This window comes from Rhinopithecus roxellana, chromosome 1 (genome assembly GCF_007565055.1).
Source record: "Rhinopithecus roxellana isolate Shanxi Qingling chromosome 1, ASM756505v1, whole genome shotgun sequence".
In the NCBI taxonomy this organism is placed as follows: domain Eukaryota; kingdom Metazoa; phylum Chordata; class Mammalia; order Primates; family Cercopithecidae; genus Rhinopithecus; species Rhinopithecus roxellana.
Window position 1 is genome coordinate 203749045 of NC_044549.1, and position 23823 is coordinate 203772867.

General features: G+C 37.0%; 1 protein-coding gene across 15 annotated transcripts in view; it reads right to left on the reverse strand.

Annotated features, from left to right (window-relative positions):
- DLG1 (discs large MAGUK scaffold protein 1) overlaps positions 1 to 23823 on the reverse strand; it is a 274249-nt gene that overhangs the window by 58281 nt on the left and 192145 nt on the right. For all 15 annotated transcript variants that reach the window (XM_030936950.1, XM_010381164.2, XM_030936930.1 and 12 more), the window contains 3 exons: positions 21418 to 21538; positions 17851 to 18007; positions 7315 to 7417 (listed from right to left, as the gene is read on the reverse strand). In XM_030936950.1, the coding sequence (XP_030792810.1) occupies positions 7315 to 7417; positions 17851 to 18007; positions 21418 to 21538 (381 nt within the window). The remainder of the gene's footprint in view (positions 1 to 7314; positions 7418 to 17850; positions 18008 to 21417; positions 21539 to 23823) is intronic.

Consider the following 23823-nt stretch of genomic DNA (forward strand, 5'->3'; position numbering starts at 1 on the left):
ATTATTTTAAGCTGAAGATACCTGAGATTCAACAGATGCAGAAAAAAAGCCTTCCTGGAGTTTCTCTAAACTGACCAAAAGGTGCAGCTTCTGAGAAATGGTGTTCCCATAAATACCCTCTCTGAGGAGTCTGATGGCCCCGAAGAATGGAAAGACCCCTCATACCAGTTCAGACAAACGTTACCACAAATTTTATCCCCATCTCTTCTAAAAACTTGTCTTTCCTAAAGAAATGTATGTGCTTTTCCAATAAAAGCTGTTTCTCCCTCCTTCCTTTTCCCCACTAGATTGGGTATACAAGTTTTTAACTTTATCCACAAGCTAGCTACAGCATTTCTTTTGTTGCCTCTTGCATCCATATACAAGAAACTTTTTTTTCATGTTAATCTGTTTTTTCTGTCAGTTTAATTCGCAGGCCCTGTTACTGAACATACAAGGGTGGAGGAAAAGGTTTTTCTTCCCTTAAAAGGGGCTAGAAGAAATCTTAACCATTTAACAGCTGTGTAACCAGCAAATTACTTAGTCTCTTTATGGCGTAGCTTATTCACCTGTAACGTAAAATGGGGATAACAGTGCTTACTTAGAGGATTATCTTGGGAATTAAGAGTTAATAAACATAACATGGTTCGTCCCATGCATGGCATACAGTTTTGCTATTATATTCTATCACAAGAGATTCTTTTTTTTTTTTTTTTTTTTGAGACAGAGTCTCACTCTGTCACCCAGGCTAGAGTGCAGTGGCGCGATCTCGGCTCACTGCAAGCTCGGCCTCCCGGGTTCACGCCATTCTCCCGCCTCAGCCTCCCGTGTAGCTGGGACCACAGGTGCCCGCCAGTATGCCGGGCTAATTTTGCTTTTGTATTTTTAGTAGAGACGGGGTTTCACCGTGTTAGCCAGGATGGTCTCAATCTCCTGACCTCGTGATCCGCCCGCCTCTGCCTCCCAAAGTGCTGGGATTACAGGCATGAGCCACTGTGCCAGGCCAAGAGATTCTTAAACTATAGACTAGGAGGTATTTGATAAAATTTTATAACTTTGGGATATGGAGTCCAAAACAAGTATAGTATTATATTTCCAGTTCCCATGTTTATTTTTATTTTTATTTTGAGACGGGGTCTCACTCTGTCACCCAGGCTCAAGAGTGCAGTGGTGAGATCACAGCAATCCTCTTGCCTCTCCTGGGACTACAGGTTTGCACTACCACGCATGGCTAATTAAAAAACTTAAAAAAAAGTTTTAGTAGAGACGAGATCTTGCTATGTTGCCCAGGCTGGTCTCGAACTCCTGGGCTCAAGTAATCCTCCCACCTAGGCCTCCCAAAGTGCTGGGATTAGAGGCATGAGCCACCACGTCCAGCTAATTTCTGATAACGATTCTACAAAAAGATTATCAGTAAAACGCCCCCCCCCCCCAAAGTGAATTACTCCCTGCCTTTGGAATTAATAAAACTGACAGGAGTTAGAAGATAATGTTCCTTCATATGTCTTGTAGAGATTATTTTTCCTCATAATTAGAATCCAAGTCAAGAAAGTTCAAAGTATACAAGCTCAAAAACCTATAACAGTACTTTTTTGGAAGACTAATAAGGCAAGCCATAGATCCTAAAAGATAAAAAACTTAATTCTACCAAAAGTTTACCTTTATCTCTTTGTCTGTCTGTATGTATGTAAGATTATCAATAAGGTAGAGAATCCCAAGCCTTTAGGAAAGATACTAACTGCAAGATGATGATTATCAGAGTGTGAGGTGACTCCTTTCGTACTTCTTAAAATAGCCAGCACACTGAGAAAGAAAATTTGACTCTTCAACTTCTATCTTTGGCCCTCATAGTAGTTATGCTTTGATAATCTAAAATATGCTTTTTTCTTTAAAATGTGCTGTACAACAAAAATACATCTGTTAAAAATATATAATTAATATTAAAACAAAATATGAAGCCATAGTATCACGGATTAATAAGCAGACATAGGTAAGCAGCAATACAGCAAGGAGGACAGGTAAATTTTTAAAGTACCCAAAACATACTTTAAAATTTTAACTCTCCTATCTTTGGTCGTCTGTTATTCTTCACCTATGATGTCATTTTTTCTCTCTGCCCATCTAAATCCTATCCATTCTTTAGGTTCCCAGTTACGCCCCAATCCCACCCTATGGTATCTTTCATCAGCCAGGCAATATAATCTCCCTCCTTTTAAATTTCTAAGGCAATGCCTGTCTTCTGTGCTCTGCTGGCACTTACTTTGCCTTCATTAGGCAAAAGTACCATAGCCAAGGTAAAAGAATACAGCATACATCACTTCACCAGACTCATCAAGATATTCTCACTGAAAACTATCTAGACTTTGAAGGCAACAGATCTGGGTATGAATATTAGCTATTGTTAACTTTGTTATCTAAGTCTACCTCATCCTCTGTAAATAGGGATATTGCTACATATTTTATGAGGATACAGCAAGCCTTAAATAATAGACACCTAAATAAACATATAAACTGTGTAACTGTTATAAAGTAAAAATATCAGTGCTATGAGAAGGAACTAGCTGATACCGTTTGGCTCTGTTCCCACGCAAATCTCATCTTGAATTGCAGTTCCCATAATCCCCACATGTGGTGGGAGGGTCACAGTGGGAAGTAATTCAATCATGAGGGTGGTTCCCCCCCCATGCTATTTTTGTGACACTAAGTTCTCATGAGATCTGATGGTTTGATAGCAGCTTCCCCCTTCACTTGGCTCTTACTCTTCTCTCTCCTGCCGCCTTGTGAAGAAGGACGTTTGCTTTCCGTTCTGCCATGGTTATAAGTTTCTTGAGGTCTCTCCAGCCCTTTGAAACTGTGAGTCAATTAAACCTCTTTCCTTTATAAATTACCCAGTCTCGGGTACATCCTTATAGAAGCATGAGAATGGGACAGATAAACTAGCCGTCAAAAGAACAGGGGAAAAATATTCTAAGAAAGAAGAGAATGAGGAAATAATCTGGTACAGCCAAGGGTCTGAAAAAAGGGCTGTATGGTTAGAGCTTAAGGAGCAAAGGAAAGAGTGGAAGGCATGAAGTAAAATCATATGTGCTGTGCTGTGTACAATTACAAAGAAACTTGCAGGCCTATTAAAGGATTTGGATTTTATTAAGAGTAAAATGGATATTGTTTTAAATGGGGAATAATTCAACCCAATTTTTATATTTAAAATGATCATTTTGGCTGAGGAATAGGGAATGTATTGGAGAAAATTAAGAAAGAAGTGAGGAGACATGTTAGAGGATTTTACAGTAATTCAGGTAAGGGATGATGGTGGCTCTGGCTAGGCTAGTGGCTGTGACTGAGAGGTTGTGAATGGGGAGGGAGTCAAGTATGATTCCTGAGCTTCTGGTTTAAGCACGAATGGAGGTGCCCTTTATTGAGCTAGTAAAAAAAGTTAAATTCCATAAACGTTAAATTTGTTTTTTTTTTTTCTTTTAAACGTTAAATTTGAAACACATTGAGAAATACAGCTAAAGAAATCAAATAGGACACGTAAGTGTGGTGTTCAGGAGATGGCTGGAAATAAGACACACGTGAGAGTAATCAACATAAGAGTAACCCTTGAAACATAGATGTATCTACTAAATAGTTGCTATTTAAATAATCAAAGAATGCAAATTCTCCTTGATACAAAAATGGCTTCATCTATACTAGAATAGGTGAAAGTACTGAATACAACTAAATAAAAAGAGTACCATCTAGAAAGGCCCATACAAAAGAAAAGTGCAGAAATCACAAAAAGAAGCAAAAAAAGAAAGAATAAAGAAGGAAAGACCAAACAATACAAGCACAGTAAAAGATAGTGAGAGGGAAACTCTTGGGCCAATTCAATAACTAACCTAGGATAAGAGTAGCCCATCCTTGCTAACTATCAGTGGAAAGTGTTATCTAGTGCATATAGGGGTAAATTAAACTTAAGAGCCACTAACTATAAAAATGGTAAAAATTAATGATTTTTTTTTTTTTTGGACAGGGTCTCCCTCTGCTGCCCAGGCTGGACTGCAGTGGCACGAACACGGCTTACTGCAGCCCCAACCTCCTGGGCTCAAGTGATCCTCCTGCATCAGCTTCCTGTGTAGCTGCGACCACATTCATGTGCCACCACGCCTGGCTAATTTTTGATCTTTTTGTAGAGATGGGGTCTCACTTTGTTGTCCAGGCTGATGTTGAAGTCCTACACTCAAGCAGTTCTCCTGCCTCAGCCTCCCAAAGTGCTGGGATTACAAGTGAATTAACTATTTTTGTTCTGTCCTATGCTCACTAAGCATTAGAGTAGTTTTTCCTATCAACCAATTTTCCCTCCTGTATCATGACTTGGTATTTTTGCCTGGGTCCGAAAAAATTCTTTCTTAATAAACATTAACAAGAATGTCTGAGTTTTGGCCATTCGGAGTCAATTTTCCCTATATTACACTGTACCCTTTTAATACAAAGATTGATTTCTTTTTATTTCAAGAAAGTTTTCTTGAATGCATTGAATTATAATTTAAGACATTTATTCTCTTCCTTATTCTTCAGAAAGTCTAATTATGTATATATTGTAAAAATAATTACCTTCCATTGCTAACATTTTCTTTTAATCTTTTCGGATTTTCTCTGTTTCATTTTGTCTACTTTTTCTATTGTATCTTCTATGTCTCCTGGTTTTCTGCAGTGACTCTGTGTTTGTGGTCTAATTTCACTAACTTGGTTGCTTTCTTCTCTCCTGGGTTCTGCCAGCTCAAAGTTAATTTCTTTTGGTTATTGAGTCATCTTTTCCTATAGTTCTTACATTTCTACTTTGTGGTCTTCTTTCAAAGTGAATGCATAAATTGCAAAACATTAAGGTTAAATTTTAATCTGATTTGTGTTAATGTTTTTGTGTTGTATGTGCGTGTAGCTAATCTGTTACTAAGCTTTGATGCTTTTCCCCACCTCTTATTATCTTTGTATGAATGTGAGGCTACTTTTAAATTACTTATTACTGGGGCTGGGGGTGGTGGCTTACACCTGCAATCCCAGCACTTTGGGAGGCCGAGGCAGGCGGATCACCTAAGGCTCAGGAGACCAGTGTGGCCAACATGGCAAAACCCCGTTGCTATTAAAAATACAAAAATAAGCCAGGCGTGGTGGCAGGTGCCTGTAATCCCACCTACAAGGGAGGCGGAGGTTACAGTGAGCTGAGATTGTACCACTATATTCCAGCCTGGGCAAGAGAGTGAAACTCCGTCTCAAAAAAAAAAAAAAGTACTTATTACTTTGCTACTTTGCTAGATTTTGCTGGAGTCTAGGGGCACAGGAAAGATGGAGGCACAGGACATTTTTAGAGGTTTTAAAACCCAAATACTGTCACATTATCTGATCCTACAGAGGCAGGCTGCTTTATCCAAATACGGGTCCTCTGCTCTTCTAAACCAAACCACATCATGAGTGGCTTCTGCTCCAGCCTGCTCACCCCACTTCCCAGGAGGCCTGCAATAAAAAAGGCTCATGTTTTTATACCTCAAAAATGAGCCCCTCACCTTTAAGAGGTGCAATTTTATACCATATCCTAAATTTTTGACACTACGAAGCATTCTTAACGTTCCATATTTTAACTCTTCCCCTCTTTCCTTGTGGCTTCTGCAAGATCTCAGCTGCTTAAGCAGTCTTTACCTCTACTTGGTTGTCCAGGTATTACACCTACCTTCTTAGTTTTAGTAAATATGAAATGAAGTTGTGTGGGTAGAAGCATGTGTGTATGTTCTGTTTTTCTTACTGCTTTTGTGTGTTCTGTGTGTTTTGAGGTCAGGGAGCAGATATTAAGTTACCCGTAACCACACCTAGAAAGTCTGTATTCCTTATATAAATGAGAGGCTGTCTATAATACTAAGGAACGAGTGACTGTAACTTGGCTTCCATATAGTGTACCTACGGGGTGGAATGTGTTGGCCAGAAGATAAAAGTACATGGGGTCCCACTGGCAGATTTGTTTCTCACAAAAATTAATGAATTGACCTTCTGACTTCATATGTTAGTCCCTATTGTTTGGTTAATGTGAATTAACATTCAGAATTTACTCCCAATTGAACAAATTTTCCCTTGTTTAGACAGAACCTCCTATACTTAAGAAAGACCAAGCAATGCTCAACATGCTACTTTGATCAGCTAAAAAACATACTACATTAAAAAAACAAATTCTGCTTCAAAAAATAATAATAAATGTAATTAGTTGATAAATTATGGAATTATTCATTTAGCTCTTTTACTCACATCATTTTGTCCTTCTTCATCATGTTGTTTACGAGCATCAACAAATACGCTATGTATTCTTTTGGGTATTTAAGCTTTTTAAATTCCACTGAGGTTTTACTGGGGATGTGGTTATGTTGATATACACTAGAGTCTTACATATGTGTAATATGGCATGACCTCAAATTTTCCATTACCACCTTCTTCCCCTAGGAACTTAGTAAGGTCACATTCATGATACTTTACCATCTAGACACACATTATACCCCAAACTTGGCATTCTTCTCTTTATTTTAAATAGCAGTAACAGCTATTAGAAGCATGTCTTAAATCTTGATATTAATAATTATAACCTAATTCAAAAACTAGAAAAAATCTGGGTGACCTGATTTTTTTGGGCATTATTAGTATCTTTGCTTATGGTTTTTATTATTTTTTCAGATCAATAAAGTAGTAAAAGGAACATTAAAAGATAGGTCTTTAGTTACAGAACAGATTTAAAAAAATACACACTTAAATTAACCCACATGATGGGGTTATGTGGGTTAAGCTTGCGGATGCCAGTTCCCACATCATTAAAAAATACTTTTGGCAGGGCGCAGCGGCTCACGCCTGTAATCGCAGCACTTTGGGAGGCCGAGGCGGGCGGATCACTTGAGGTCAGGAGTTTGAGACCAGCCTGCCCAACATGGAGAAACCCCGTCTTTACTAAAAATACAAAAAATTAGCTGGATGTGGTAGTGCATGCCTGTAATCCCAGCTACTTGGGAGGCTGAGGCAGGAGAATCACTTGAACCTGGGAGGTGGAGGTTGCGATGAGCTGAGATCACGCCATTGTACTCCAGCCTGGGCAACAAGAGTGGAACCCCATCTCAAAAAACAAAAAACCCAAAAAACCAAAAAAAAACAAACAACTTTTGATTTCAAAAAAGAACTAGGTTCAGACTAAACAAATACTAGATTAGCAAATCAGAAAAAAAAAAAAAAAAACACAAAAAAGGAAGCTTAGAAGTTAAACATTATTAAAGAGGAAGAATTTTAAAAACTAAAATAAGCAATAACTACAGACAATAAGAATGTTATTACCTTCAGGTCGATACTGTGCAACAATTGTAACAGCTTGGCCAGCATTTTTCAATGCAGCTGCTGCCTGCTCATGACTAGCGGCTCTGAGGTCAACACTGTTCACCTGTAAATCAAACCAAATCTTAATTTGGGAGAAAAGAATCACTTTGATTAGAAATCACAATAGTCTATTCTTTGAGTAAGCATGTATTAAAAAATTAGTTGCAATACCTTGACCACTAAAATGTTTCTTGTTCTGATTGACTAAAAATATATTGTTTACTAAAACAAAATATTATCATTCAAAGCTATTTTATTTACTAAAACCACTTTGCTTACTGTCAAGTGAGTAAAACTGAAACATTTTCCCCCAGAAGGCTGAGTATCAATCCACTGAGAAATGCACCTTAATTTGAAAACCTGAAAAATCAAGTGGCATCATTTTGCACACTTTATTTTACTAGGAACTCAAGCAATGGGAGGGAAAGTCATTTTGCTTGTAGCATCCATTTACCTCCTGCCACATTCTCATGCCTACTGCTCAACTCAGTTCCAATTATTTTTCTTCCTGTACAAACTTTATTCCATTCTTTTGGTATAATAGGAAAGCTATTATTTAGAAATATTAAAACAGCTCAGATTTCAAGGACTGGTTTAATTAGAATAAATGTTAATTAAATGAACCAGGAGTCAGTTTTTGAATAAAGAGCCCTTCCTTAGGTGAAATAATTATCCAATTCTAACAGTAGGTGCAATCCTACTCCAGAAGAAGAGGTAACTTAATTCTTATTTCTGAAAGGTTGCCAATACTTTGCGCGCATATATATACATAGTGCAAGGTACATTATCTTAAGAGATTGTTCCTTTTCCACAATAAGACAAACTTAAGAGGACATTCATGGAAGCATTATACTTGAATGTAATAAGCTTTAAATACTGAATTAAAAAAAATTAAGAACCAACAATGAATAGAATACAGCAATGTTCAGGACCTTCACTGAAAATTTTTGGAAAGGAACGATCATCATGCAATTTTTACAGAAAAACTTGTTTTGCTGAGTACTAATCTAAAATCTGTTAGAGATCACATATCACTTTTAAAAAATTTGACTATGAGCCCAGAAATTCTTGGGATCATAAATTTACACAAAGAATATTTTAACCATATAAAGATCTGATGTTTTATATTATCTAAAAAGAAACCATTATGCAACTAAATTTAAATACATACCCCTTGAGGCTGGGCATGGTGGCTCACACCTGTTATCCCAACACTTTGGGAAGCTGAGGTGGGTAGTTCATTTGAGGCCAGGAGTTTCAGACCAGCCTGGCCAACATGGCAAATACCTGCCTCTACTAAAAATACAAAATTAGCCGGGCACGGTGGCGTGTGCCTGTAGTCTCAGCTGCTCAGGAGGCCAAGACATGAGAATCACTTGAACCTGGGAGGTGGAGGTTACAGTAAGCTGAGATCACACCACTGCACTCCAGCGTGGGTGACAGAGAGAGACACTCTGTCTCAAACCACCACCTGCCACTCCTTCAACGAAAACTAAGATCTAAAAATCCTAATATAAACAAATGTAACAATGTGGTTATTAGACAGTATCTCCAGCAGAGGACGGCCATATAAAACTCAATACAATTTATAAATAGTTCTACTTAGTGTATAAAGAAAATCCTCCTAATTCCTGGGAGAACAAGCCAGGCAAGAAATATAAATAAAGATTTTCATAGATTATTGTAGAAAAGATTAAAAATGTTAAATGAATTATTTCTGTGCACCAAACTCTTTTTTTTTTTTTTTTTTTGAGACGGAGTCTGGCTCTGTCGCCCAGGCTGGAGTGCGGTGGCCGGATCTCAGCTCACTGCAAGCTCCGCCTCCCAGGTTCACGCCATTCTCCTGCCTCCGCCTCCCAAGTAGCTGGGACTACAGGCGCCCGCCTCGTCGCCCGGCTAGTTTTTTTTTTGGTATTCTTTAGTAGACATGGGGTTTCACCGTATTAGCCAGGATGGTCTCGATCTCCTGACCTCATGATCCGCCCGTCTCGGCCTCCCAAAGTGCTGGGATTACAGGCTTGAGCCACCGCGCCCGGCCTTTTTTTTTTTTTTTTGGAGACGGAGTCTCGCTCTGTCGCCCGGGCTGGAGTGCAGTGGCCGGATCTCAGCTCACTGCAAGCTCCACCTCCCGGGTTTACGCCATTCTCCTGCCTCAGCCTCCCGAGTAGCTGGCACTACAGGCGCCCGCCACCTCGCCCGGCTAGTTTTTTGTATTTTTTTAGTAGAGACGGGGGTTTCACCGTGTTAGCCAGGATGGTCTCGATCTCCTGACCTCGTGATCCGCCCGTCTCGGCCTCCCAAAGTGCTGAGATTACAGGCTTGAGCCACCGCGCCCGGCCCACCAAACTCTTTTAAGAGCATAATTTGTTGAACGAAACTACTTATTAAAGACTTTCCAGACTATCATTGAACATTTCAATTGAAGATTATTAAGGATATTTTAGAATTCCAGTACTGAGAGATGTATTTGCATAAATAGCCTTAGAGTCACTTTTTTTCTGTTACACCAACATTTTAAGAAATGGAGAAATAATTCACATATCATAGAATTCATTTTTAAAGCATATAGTTTAGTGGCTTTTAGTACGTTCGCAAGGTTGTGCAACCAACATCACCACCTAATTTCAAAATACTTTCATCACCCCACAAAGAACCTCTGTATCCACTGAGTCACTTCTGTGTCTTCTCTCCATCACTGGCAACTACGATTCCACTTTCTAACCATACGAATTTCCCTATTCTGTACATTTCAAATAAATGGGATATAATATGGAGCCACCTGTGCTTGGCTTCTTTCACTAACACATTTCCAAGGTTCATCCTTGGAGCATGTATCAGTACTTCATTCCTTATTACGGCTAAATAATGCTCCACTAAAATCCATTAAAAATGGGTTTACCACTTTTGATTATCCATGTCCTTAAATTTATACTTCAATTTATTTATTTTATTCTTTTTGATACTATTATAAATGAATGTTTTCTTTCTCTATCCTGCAAATTTACTGACCTTGTTTATCAGCTTGATATTCTGCTGTTGTATTTCTTAAGATTTTTTCTATACAAGATTATGTCATCTGCAAATAGTTTTCTTGCTTTTTATTCTGGTAGCCTTTTTAAAAAAATCTTGCCTAAATTCTAGAACCTCCAGGACAATGTTGAATCAACAGATACCCTTGTCTTGTTCCTGATTTTAGAGAGAAAGCTTTCAGTCTCTCACCATTTAGTATGATGTCAGCTACAGGGTTTCCAGAGATACCCTTTATCAGGTTGAAGTTCCCTTTTACTCCTAGTTTATTCAGTGTTTTTATCATGAAAAGCTGTTGGTTTATGACAATTGCTTTTTCTGTGTCTACTGAGATATCATGTGCTTTATGTCCTTTATTAAGATAAGTGTCTTACTTTGACTGGTTTTTCTACGTTGAACTAACCATGCATTCCTTGAATAAATTCCATTTGGTTATGGTACATCATCCTTTTTCATGCTGTTTGGATCCAGGTTGTTATTTTGTTGATTTTTACATCTATATTCACATGGGATATTGATTTGCAGTTTTTTCTTCTCGTGATGTCTTTGGTTTGGTATAAGGATAATACTGGCCACACAGAATGAGCTGGAAAGCATTCCGCATTGCTTATTCCTTTTTGGGGAAGAGTTTGTGAATGATTGGTGTTAATTCTTTAAATGTTCGGCAGAATGCACCAGTGCAGCCATCTGGTCCTGGGATTTTTGTGTTTTTTAAGTTTTTGATTACTAATTCAATCTCCTTACTTGTTTTAAATCTATTAACATTTTCTATTTCTTCTTTAGTTTCAATAGTTTATGTCTTTCTAGAAATGTATTACAGAGTATATAACTATAAAATATATATAATCTATGACTATATAATGATATATATTATAAATGTCTTTTGCGTTTAGTAATAATTTTTTTCTTAAAGTGTACTTTGATATTAGTATAGCCACAGTAGGTGTCTTTTGGTTACTTTTTGTGTAATGTATCTTTTCCACCTGTTCACTTTCAACCTTGTGTCTTTCAGTCTGAAGTGTCTCTGTAGACCTTGTATAGTTGGATTCAGTTTTTTAATCTACTCTGTCAACATCTTTGGCCTTTTAACTGGAGTGCTTAATCCATTTATATTTAATATAATTACTGATAATGTAGAATTTACTTAATTTGGTGATTTGTTCTATGTCTTTTCTTTCTCTATTCCTCAATTACTGCATTATTTTTATATTAGATATTTCCTAGTGTACCATTTTAATTCCCATGTCATTTATTTCTTAGTGGTTATCTTGGATTGTAAAGTAAAAATTTAAAGCCAGAGGTGGTGGCTCTCGACTGCAATCCCAGTGACTCAGGTGGCTCAGGCAAGAGGACTGAAGCAGGAGCATCACTTGAGTACAACACTTTGAGGCCTGGCTGGGCAACACAGAGAGACACTTATCTCTCAAAACTAAAGAAAAGACATTTAGCTGGGTGTAGTGGTGCACGCCTGCAGACCAGCTACTCGGGACGCTGAGGCAGGTGGACTGCCCGAGTGAATGAGTTTGAGGCCGCAGTGAGCTATGATTGTGCCACTGCACTCCAGCCTGGGTGACAGAGTGAGATGCTACCTCTAAAAATAAACAAGTAAACAAACAAACAAACATTTTATGAGAACCAAGTTTCTTTACCCCCTTGTGGTGGTGTCATATTAATTATATGTTTATACAATGTGTGCACATCAATTTGTAATTATTGCTTTATTCAGTTGTTTTTAAAATCAGATTGGAGAAAAAAGAGTTGCATATAAAATAATACCCTTATGTTGTTTTATATTTACCTATGTGGCTGCCTTTACTTATGCTCTTTATTTCTTCATGTGGATTTGAGTTACTCTCTAGTTTCCTTTCACTTTAGTCTGAAGGATTCTCTTTATTATTTCCTATAGGGCAGGTTTTTGAGAGATGAACTCCTTCAGCTTTTGTTTATCTGGCAATGTCCCAATTTCTTCTTTGTTTCCAAAAGACAGTTTTGCTGGATACAGAGTTCTAGTCAATGAAGTTTTCTCCTTTTCAGAATTTTGAATATGTTATTTCACTGCTTTCTGACCTCCACGGTTTCTGATGAGAAATCATTTATTAATCTTGTTGAGGATCCCTTGCATGTGATCAGTTATTTCTTTCTGCTTTCAATATTCTGCCTTTGGCTTGAGACAGTTTGATTGTAATGTGTCTATGTTGTAGATCTCTTTAAATTAATTCAACTTGGAGTTCATCGAGGTTCTTGGATTAATGGTTTTAATCAAGTTTTAGAAGTTTTGGGTATTTATTCAAATATTCTTTCTTCCTTTTTCTCTTTCCAATCCTTCACACACTCCCATTATGTTGGTAAACTTGATAGTATCCCATAGGTCTGTGAAGCTGTTAATTTTTCTTCATTCCTTCTTTCTTTTGCTGTTGTTCAGTTCTTCAGCATCAAAATCTCAACTGACCCATCTACAAGTTTGCTGATTCTTTCTTCTGCCAGCTCAAATCTGCTGTTGACCTTGTCTAGAGAATTTTTCATTTAAGTTACTGTACTTTTCAACTCCAGAATTTCTATTTGGTTCTTACATATAATTTCAAATTCTTTTTTTTTTTTTTTTTTGAGACGGAGTCTTGCTCTGTCACCCAGGCTGGAGTGCAGTGGCCGGATCTCAGCTCACTGCAAGCTCCTCCTCTCGGGTTCCCGCCATTCTCCTGCCTCAGCCTCCCGAGTAGCTGGGACTACAGGCGCCCGCCACCTCGCCCGGCTAGTTTTTTGTATTTTTTAGTAGAGACGGGGTTTCACCGTGTTCGCCAGGATGGTCTCGATCTCCTGACCTCGTGATCCACCCGTCTCGGCCTCCCAAAGTGCTGGGATTACAGGCTTGAGCCACCGCGCCCGGCCTCAAATTCTTTATTGATATTTTTTACTTGGTGAGATATTGTTCCTTTACTTTCATTTCAGTCTATCAGATAGTTTTCTTTTATTCCTTGAACATATTTAAAATACCTGGTTTAATGCCTTTGTCTAGTATGTTCAATGTCTGACCTCCCCTAGGAACAATATCCATTGATTGTGTTTTTCTCCTGCACAGGGGCCATACTTTTTTTTCTGCTTTCCTCACAATTTTATGATGAAAAATAGGCATTTAAAATAAATATAATATGGCAACTCTGGATAGCAGAACTGTCCTCTTATCTAGACTTGTCATTGCTGTCTGTTAGTGAGTTTTCTTAATGTTACAAAGTTCGTATTCTTTGGCGTGTCTGGCCACTGAAGTCTCTGTCTGGTTGGCTTAGTGGTTAGTTAATGACTGAACAGATTATTTCCTTAAATGCCTGAAACTTATAAATCATCCACTCTTCCAAGGGCTACATGTGCATTTTGGGGGCCCACTTTAACACTCTGATAAGCAGTTAACAACTGCCTGAAATCGCTTGCGCAGAAGCTCATGATCAGGTAGAGGTGACAGTTTAAGGCCTTTTCCGATCTTTCCTGAGCATGCGCACATCCCTGAACATGTGTGTGGCCTTCTGGTTCCAAGGAATACATTGGAGGTTTTCAAAGGCCTTATGGAGAATTCATTCCTCCCATTTTCCTTTTACATTTTTTGATTGGTCTACTATTCCCTAGTGCTTTCAGGGCATTTCCCTAGAGAAGTTCAGTAAGCATTGAAATCTTAAGGTTACTGACACACACTGCTAAACATCATGCTGTATTTAACTGCACTCACATTAGGGTGGGCTACTTCCCTGGACTAGCTGAGACTTCCAGTTTTAGAATCGAGACCAAAGGTTTCCCGACATGGGGCATTCAGTTCTAAAACCATGACTGTTCTGGGCGAACGAGGTTGAGCTGGTTGGTCTCACACACTTTAGCACTGTGTCAGTGACCTATATAAAGTGGTTCCAAATGGACAATTTAAAAACGTCTATTACTGAACTCTAGGCTAAATGAAAATTTATTTTGACATAAAGTATGAAGTGAGGCTCTAAGCTAATTTTATTTCCCTAAATAACTAGGTAATATGCTCAACAATATTTATCTTTTAAGTCCATTCCTTACCACTAACTTTTCCTTATCATACTGTAACTTACTTTAATAAATTACAGTATATTTTATAATGAAATGTAGCATCTGAACAGCTCAGCTGAAAGGATTTTGCTTACCGTATAAATCATGAAACCACTACCCCCAACAAGACATGTATCTTTTCCATCAATGTTCAACTGTGCACTTCTACAGTCAGTCCCAATCACTGGCAACCACTTTCTGACTTACAGCACAAGTTAGTGTCACCTGCTCATGATGATCATGTAACTGGAATTATATGGTATGTATTTTTGTTATGTGTTTTGCTCAATATAATTGTTTTGTGTTTCAGCAGTTGTTCCTCTTAATTGCTGAGTAGTATTACATTGTGTAAACATACAATTGAGCAATTTTCCTGTTGATGGAAAGGTGGGTCATTTCACGATCTAGATGATTATGAATAAGGCTGTTAAGAACGTTCTTGTCAAAGTGTTTTTGTCGATGTGCGCTTTCATTAGTCCTGGGTAGAACCTGGGATGATGAGATCAGATGTATGTCTAACTCCTTAAAACCCTTCCTCAAAGTTCTTGTAGTGGTATATACCACTCTACATGTCCACTAGTAGTCAACGAGGGTTGCAGCTGCTCCACATCCTCATCAGTGAATGATGCTATTTTTTTCTTTTGTGGTTCAACTAAATGGGATATCGTATTTCATTATGACTTCAAGAATACCTATTTTTATCTAGGCAAATTCAATCTTTTTTAGTGTATAGTTAAGTTTTGGCAAATGTGAATTTCGTGCAGCCACCCACAATCAAAATATAGAACAATTACATCACTCTTATACGAATCCCTACAAACCTCTTCATTCATCGTGGTTTGTGCACTTCTCTGATGCCTAATGTTAAGCACCTTTTCACGTGCTTACTGGCCATTCACTATCTTTTGTGATGTATCTGCTCAAGTCTTTTGTGCATTTTTAATTGGGTTACTCATCTTTTTATTGTTGATTTGTAGGAGATATTTATATATTCTGGATATAAGTAGTATGTCATGTATGTGCTGAGAATATTTTTTTACCACTGTGTGGCTTGCCTATTTGGTTTTTTATCTTTCTTTTTTTTTTGAGGCAGGGTCTTGCACTGTTGCCCAGGCTGGAGTGCAGTGGTGGGATCAAAGCTCACTGTAGCTTCAAACACCTAAGCTCAAGTGATCCTCCTGCCTTAGCCTCCCACGTAGCTGGGACTACAAGTGCCTACCACTATATCTGGCTAAAAAATTTTTTGTTTTTTCAAAGATAGGTCTTGCTATGTTGATCAGGCTGGTCTCAAACTCCTGGCCTCAGGCGATCTTCCTGCTTCAGCCTCCTGAGTCACTGGAATTATAAGCAAGAGTCACCTCAAGAGTGCTCTATGATCGTGCCTGTGAATGGCCACTGTACTCCAGCCCAGGCAATGCGCTGAAGCCCTGGCTCTTAAAAAATGAAAGAAAGAAAAGAAAATTTATAAACTTGAATTACAAGGAGACAGAGTTGTAAGTATGAAATTGGGGTTAAAAGACATGAAAAACAGATTAACATCCACTCATAGGAGTTTAGGGACAGCGTACATACAACATGGGAAAGACAAAATTTGAAAAGACAATGGCTAAGTCTCCAGAATTGATGAAAGAAGTTTTTAGAATTGATGAAAGACATGACTCCTCTGATTCAGTAGGCATAATGAATTCCAAACAGAACAAATAATATGCTACACACAGACATAGTTTCACATTTTAGTGAAACTGGAGCACATCAAAGACAAAGTATCTTAAAAGCAACCAGAAACCACCCCCCTACAAATCACCTACAAATAAGAGAGTAGACCTTTTTTGTTAAATAGAAACAAAACACGCCAGACAACGTAAAATAGTATCTTCAAAATACTGAGAGATAACAGCTATCAACCTGTAATTCTAGATTGAACTAACTTTTAAAGTGAAATAAAATAAAGATACTTTCAGATAAAGTCTAGAATAGTTACGATTAAGGAACCATTGCTGAAAGCACAAACCAAGGGCTTGCACACTATGGTGCATTTAGATATCTGAAGGGCATTTTTGCTTTTTACAATGACTAGGGAGTTTTACTCGCATGTAGCATGCACATCTACTAGCACGTATATGAAAACTTTGAGAAAAGGGAAATTTTTGGCCGGGTGTGGTGGCTCATGCCTGTAATCCCAGCACTTTGGGAGGCTGAGGCGGGAGGCTCATGAGGTCAGGAGATCGAGACCATCCTGGCTAACCCAGTGAAACCCCATCTCTACTAAAAATACAAAAAAATTAGCCAGGCGTGGTGGCAGGTGCCTGTAGTCCCAGCTGCTTAGGAAGCTGAGGCAGGAGAATGGCGTGAACCCGGGAGGCGGAGCTTGCAGTGAGCCGAGATTGCGCCACTGCACTCCAGCCTGGGGCAACAGAGTGAGACTCCATCTCAAAAAAAAAAAAAAAAAAGAAAGAAATAAAGAAAAGGGAAATTTTCTATAATGAGCAAGACAGTCCTACAAAACAAATAACTGTCCAATCCAAATGCCGTTAGTGGCCCACTGAGAAACACAGAAGAAGGAAGATACAAGATGGGATGGTAAACAAAAATTGAATGACCTGTGGATTAACTTTTAATAAACAAAAATAAAAATTACAATTTATGGGTATAAACATGAAACAGAAGTAAAATACTAGACATGGCATGATTAGAATTAAAGTTTCCCAAACTCTGTGTGTCACAGTACAACTATTGGTAAGTTTTAGCCAAAAATAGTAGAGGTAACAACATAAGCACACAAATTGAAAGTAAAAAGAGGAGAAAAGATGACACAAATATCAAGCCAAAAAAAAAAAAAAAAAAAAATCAGCCACATTAGTATCAGACAATACAGATTCTAGGGCAAAACCACTATTATAAGTCAAGATGTTCATTACATGATAATGACTATAAAACTATGTGTACCTAATAACACAATTTCAAAAGACATACTAAAAAAAGCTAGTGCTATGAGGATCAACTGTTGAACCCATATTTGGGTAGCTTTAAAAAAATCGTATTTGGATAGCTTTAAAAACCTCAATAGATCAAGAAGATAGATCAAGAAGGTAACAGATTAAAGTATAAAGAAGTACACAAGTAACAAGCTTGAGTTAACAGACACATAGCAAACTTTCCAGTCAACGAATAGAGAACACATAATTTCTTCAAGCACATTTAAAAAAACTGACCTCTTAGAAGAATCAAATATCGAAAGAAAACATATCATACAATAATATATTCTCTGACACTACAACTCTACAATTAAGCTGTAAAATGGTAAGAAGATAACCAAGCTAACCCTGTTACTTTAGGATGTTAAAAAAAAGACCTTGCTTTAAAAATAGGTCCAGTGAAAATAATAAAAACATGATCCTGACTAACATGTCTTACCGATATAATACGATCTCCTTTTCTGAGCTCTCCACTTAGATCAGCAGGTCCTCCGGCTAAGATAAAGGAAATAAATATTCCTTCTCCATCTTCTCCTCCTACAATGTTGAAACCAAGGCCCGTTGAGCCACGATGAAGAACAACTTTTCTAGGTTCCCTAAAATTTAAAAAAATATTGAGTATCTTGGAAATTTTATATAAAACCTGACATTCTATCAGTGAGAACTACCTACTGATAATTTTTATGTTGTCAAACTACAAAGAAAGCTAGATAAAATATAAATGGTTTTTCTAAAACTATGGGATAAAGAGATTCTAAGCCTAAAAATCAAAGGAAAAAATCTAATTTTATATAAAAGCAAAAAAACTTGTTATATAAAACAGAAATGAAACCAAAACAGAAAAAAAAGTGGAAATTTAAAAATATTATAAGAGCTTATCAGGAAATATACATACTCATGAAAAGCTGATGCTGCACACACTTTATTACCTTCAAAGCAATCACTTCCCCTACTTACATGTTTAAAAAGCAGCTATCCTTTTGTCTTAGAGAAGGTAGGCCCTTTCTCCAGTCTCAAAGGGATGAGCCGTAACCAACCTAAGCGAGTCATTGCAATCCTAGCCCCTTTGCTAGGGTGAGAGTATAACCCCATTCTAGCCTCTGGTAAACGAAGGGAAATTTTACTGTCATTTTCTAAAGACAGACAAACCTTATCAAGGACAAAGCGTCTTTGCTACCTTTCTTTCCTCAAAAAACAAAGCAAAACAAACAAACCCCCACACGACTGAATAATACAATCCCTTTACTGGTCTGGACATATTATAGTCAGGAAGGTGAAACCAAGAGTATACCAAAGACACCATGGGCCTAAGGTTGCTATACCAACCTTGGAATTGCCCATCTTCAGGCTTTTTATATGAAATAATTAAAATCTATCTGCAGGGGCACAGGTAGGTTTTATCATATTGGTGATGTTTTATTTCCTGTATTAGATGATGAATTCTGGGTTTAGTGTTCCTATCACGCTTTAAAATGTGTATGAATTAGGATTTTATACTTGATTAAAAAATACTCAGCTGAAATTCAACAGTATTTCCAGGGGAAAATACACTCTGATTTTCAAATAATATAAGCACATGAAAAGGTGCTCAACATCATTAGTCACTATGGAAATGGATATAAAAATAACGAGACACTTCAGGTCTACTAGGATGGCTATAAAAAAAACCCACAAAACAAAATAACAAGTGTTGATGAGGATGTAAAGAAATTACAACTCATACATTACTGATGAGAATATGAAATGGTGCAGGCACTACGAAAAACAGTTTGGTGGTTCCTCAAAAAGCTAAGATAGCATTACCGTATGACCCAGCAATTCCACCCTTAGGTATATATCCCAAACCACTGAAAGCAGTGATTTGGACAGATACTTGCATGTCAGTACTTATTACAGCATTCCTCACAATAACCAAAAGGTGAAAATAACTCAAGTGCCCATGATGAGATGAATAAACAAAATGTGGCACATATGTATAATGGAACAGTATTGTCATAAAAACAAATGAAATTCTGATACATGCTAACAAATGAGTGTATCTTGAAAACATTGCTGTAAGTGAAACAGGCCAGTCACAAAAGAACAAATACTATATGGTTCCACTTATATAAACTATCCAGAATAGGCAGATTCATAGAGACAAAAAGTAGATGAAAGGTTACCAAAGGTTAATTACTGCTTAATAGTCACAGAGCTTGTCTGAAGTAATAATGAAAAGGTTTTGGAAATCGTGATGGGTGCACAAAATTGTGAATGCAATTAACACTACTGAGTTGTACACTTAAAAATAGTTAAAATGTCAAATTTTGTTATATGTATTTCACTACAATTTTTAAAAACTGATGTAATATACCACAAATTGAACTGTATACTTTAAACAGGTGAAATTTATGGTATGTCAATCATATCTCAATAAAGCTGTTAAAAAATAAACTTTAGAACCAAAGTGTAGATGTGTTGTGATTTTTTTTTTTTTTTACTTTTTTGATATTGGTAACATCTGAAAGACTCCTTAAGGTCAAATTGTGAAGAACTTGTAATGTTGGAAAGATTTTGAACTTCATTATTACAAAGTAGTGTGATTATCAAAAGGGAGTGGCAAAATATACACCATTTTAAGAAGATATATCCAGTAATGAACCACCTGATTTTCACAGAAAAGTATGAAAACAGGTCGTCTTGTTATGCAATAATACTTCAAAGTCCAATGCAATATTCTAGACAAGAGTTCAAGTAAAGAAGCATGAGAACAGTAATTAAGGTGCAAATATAACTTATTTTTTAGTTTGTAAAACATACAAAGAGATTAAACACTAGATAAGCCATTCACTATTATAGTTTCCCTCTTTACTGCCTTAAATAGGCACTATTAGAAAGTAACAAAAATAAATGGCAATGAAAGGTCACTCTAGAAGCACTGCCTGAAGACTAGCAGCCTTGGATATTCCTATTACAATCAAATTAGAACACTATTCTTTCTGCTAATTTTCGTCCCAAACACAATTACTGACAACCTATTGAGTTTCCAACATTGCTAATTCTTTATGAAAGAAAAGAGACAGCACTCTTATCTGTCCTTAAGATCATTGCCTAGAATCAGGAGTCTGATTAAGTAAAAAATAATAATAATGCTAACAATAATGTAATCAATAAACGTTAAGAACAGACGTTACTTGGTACATATTTTAATGTTGAATCTATAATATAAAAGACATGTACAAATTATAAAGCAAACTGTACAGTGTCTTATTACTATATTGAATAATATGAAAAAGATCTACAATGCTTTTTCTCCAATGTTTTTCTACCTCATTAGAATTCTTTGGGACTAAAAAGATAGTTAATCAATAAATTTCAGTGCAGTTAGTAATTTTAGATGAAAGTAAATTTTGTGTGTCAGAGTATCAAGGATATACAGCAAACAAACGAACAAACAAACAAACAAACCCACCAGCCAGACAAAGGGGTTCACGCCTGTAATCTTAGTACCTAGGGAGGCAGATATAGGAGGAGAGCTTGAATCTAGGAGTTGGAGGATGCAGTAACTTACGTTCATACCACTGCACTCCAGCCTGGGCAACAGAGTAAGACACTGCTGCTAAAACCAAACCAAACCACCACTTGTGGAATTCTGAACACAAACTCAAGTAACTGCAATATTTTTATGGTATATATTAGATAAGGAACATATAAAATGTTACTTTAAAATAGTCACGAGAATTTTCTTAAGTTAGTTTTACTAAGCTAATTCCTAAGGACAATTTACCAAGCCTTAAAGAAAAGCAGTATTAATTTTAAAAAAGGAGCAGTAATTTATTTGAAAAATAAAACATTTTTATATTTCAGGCTCTTCAATGAATCCTCCAAAGGAAAAAATTAAGCTGTAAGCTCACTAACTGTCCATAAATGTTTTTAGTCCTAAAACTTGTGGCTATCTTACATGGCTGATTAAAATTCAATTTAATAGTTGATTTTATGTAAGAAGAATGAATGTTAACTTCCTTACCTTGTAATTTCATCATCTCCAAGCACTGCTTTAGAAACTGGTGAGTATCTGGCTGGTGATGCTGGTGTCTGGCCCAAGAAGGAAGATGGGCTAACATGGTTATCGACAGGCTGAGAAGAAGCTTCAAAATAAAGAAAGTGAAAAATACTTCAAAAACGAAACAAGCCAATCAGTATTCCATTTATGAGTGATTAATGTGTAATTTATATTCACTCCTTTGTACATCAGAATTTGGTAGAGAGAATTTATTCATCAGCTAAAAAACTGGATGCTATGTTGTCCAGGTTAGTCTCAAACTCCTGTCCTGAAGTGATCCTCCCACCTCAGCCTCCCAAAATGCTGGGATTACAGGCATAAGCCACCACACCCAGATTACTATTTTAAAGAATTACATACAGTCTAAATTTGATTGTGAATAATAAAACCAGAGGCTTTCCAATAAGTGCGAAAAGACTATGTCCTTATACTATCTCAGATCTCTCAACCTAATTTACATCTATTCTTTTAAATTCACCCATAGAAGAATAAAAACCTGGTAAAAAGCAAAAATGAAAAATAAGCAAAAACCGTCATCCAGGCGTAGTGGCTCACGCCTGTAATCCCAGTACTTTGGGAGGCCAAGGCAGGTGGATTACCTGAGGTCAGGAGTTCGAGACCAGCCTGGCCAACATGGTGAAATCCTGTCTCTACCAAAAAAATACAAAAATTAGCCAGGCATGGTGGCATGGCCTGCAGTCCCAGCTACTCGGGAGGCTGAGGTGGGAGAATCTCTTGAACCTGGGAGGTGGAGGTTGCAGTGAGCCGAGATCGCATCACTGCACTCCAGCCAGGGTGACAGAGTGAGAGCCCCTGTCTCGAGAAAGAAAAAAAGAAAAAAAAAGAAAGAAAGAAAGAAAGAAAGAAAGAAAGAAAGAAAGAAAGAAAAAACTATCCGTTGGTTCATTTCAATAGTAAGAAATACCACATACAGCTTTTCCATTCTAGCAAAAGCTAATAATAGAAAAATATGAAGTGATTCCTGACCACGCTTTCCAAAGACCCAGGTAGGTAACACACGGCAGTTGTAGCTTTCGATACAAGACACTTGAATTATTTCAATCATTACCAAAACACAGAGGAAGCAATATTTAACTTTCTAGAGGCTTTAACTATGATAAAGTTACAAAGCACTTCAAAAGTAGCTGTATTATTTAATTATCCAACATAAATCTCTTTTTTATTAAATTAGAGTGTATCTTCTATGGAGAGAAGCAGTATACTACACACTGGAGTATAAAAATGTAGCAATCATTAGTTCAAATTACTATAGTGGCCAGAGAGATAACATAAAGGAATCAAGTGATCTGAATGAAAGACAACAGGAAATGACTGAACCTGTGGTGCTTTAGAGATGCAGTCTGTCTACTGATATCACAGGTTTGCAGTACCCAACAGCAATTGTTTCCTATCCCAGTTCATCTCTAAGATGCTCTTTTGTATTTGAGCCAAAGGACTTTCTACCAATGGCTCTTAACTTCGAAAGTCCAAAGTCTTTCCTGGGTGGTAAGAATATGTGATTTTCAAGTGAACTGGTGTGTAGCCCTCAAACAACAGATAACCACGTGAACCTCTACTTTTAAAAATCCAGAGTTTACTGCTTTTTGACTCTTAAATTCTTTTGTTGCATTTTCATATTTAGATGAAACAAAAAACAACTAGACAAGAAATTCAGTCAAATGCCCAAACCAGAAAAAACACATTTTCCCTGACACATCCAGACTATGTGCCAATGCATCCTTGCTGGGGCAGTTAATCTCACATGTAACGCATACTCTTAGACAACAGGGACTACAAATTAATGTTCCTATGAAAGAAATGACGGCCTCAAAGAAGGATCAGATAAAATAGTACTATTTCTTATACCCCAAATCTTATGTAAAAAGGTCCCCCAGAGAAGCACAAAACAAGGATGCCTATTTCATTTTTCTTATATTTTAAGATTAATGATTCAACACCTCGAAGATTTTATAGAAAAGCAAGTAGAGGAGCTTGAAGTGGAAATGGGAAAAGACTGGTGGCCAAACCAGAAGTTTAGCAAGGCCATGAAGCTAAAGAGAGTATAAGTTAAAAGTGAGAAGATACATAATGTAAAAAACAAAAGCATTTTAATGCCAGCAGAGAAACTGTATTCTCTGTTAGATTCAACAGACTTCTTTTTTTTCTACTTTTATTCCTGAGTATCATATTTCAATTACCTTATTTTGGTTATAAACATTGTGGCTCTTTATCTTCTATAGTTCATGTATAACTTCTATAATCTTCTCTATTTCTTTTACTATTCTTGCTAAAAATATTTTTCAAACTAGTACATAAATTGTTTTCCAATTTTGACATCTGCTCACTTGCAAGGTTGCCTCTGTGAGAAAC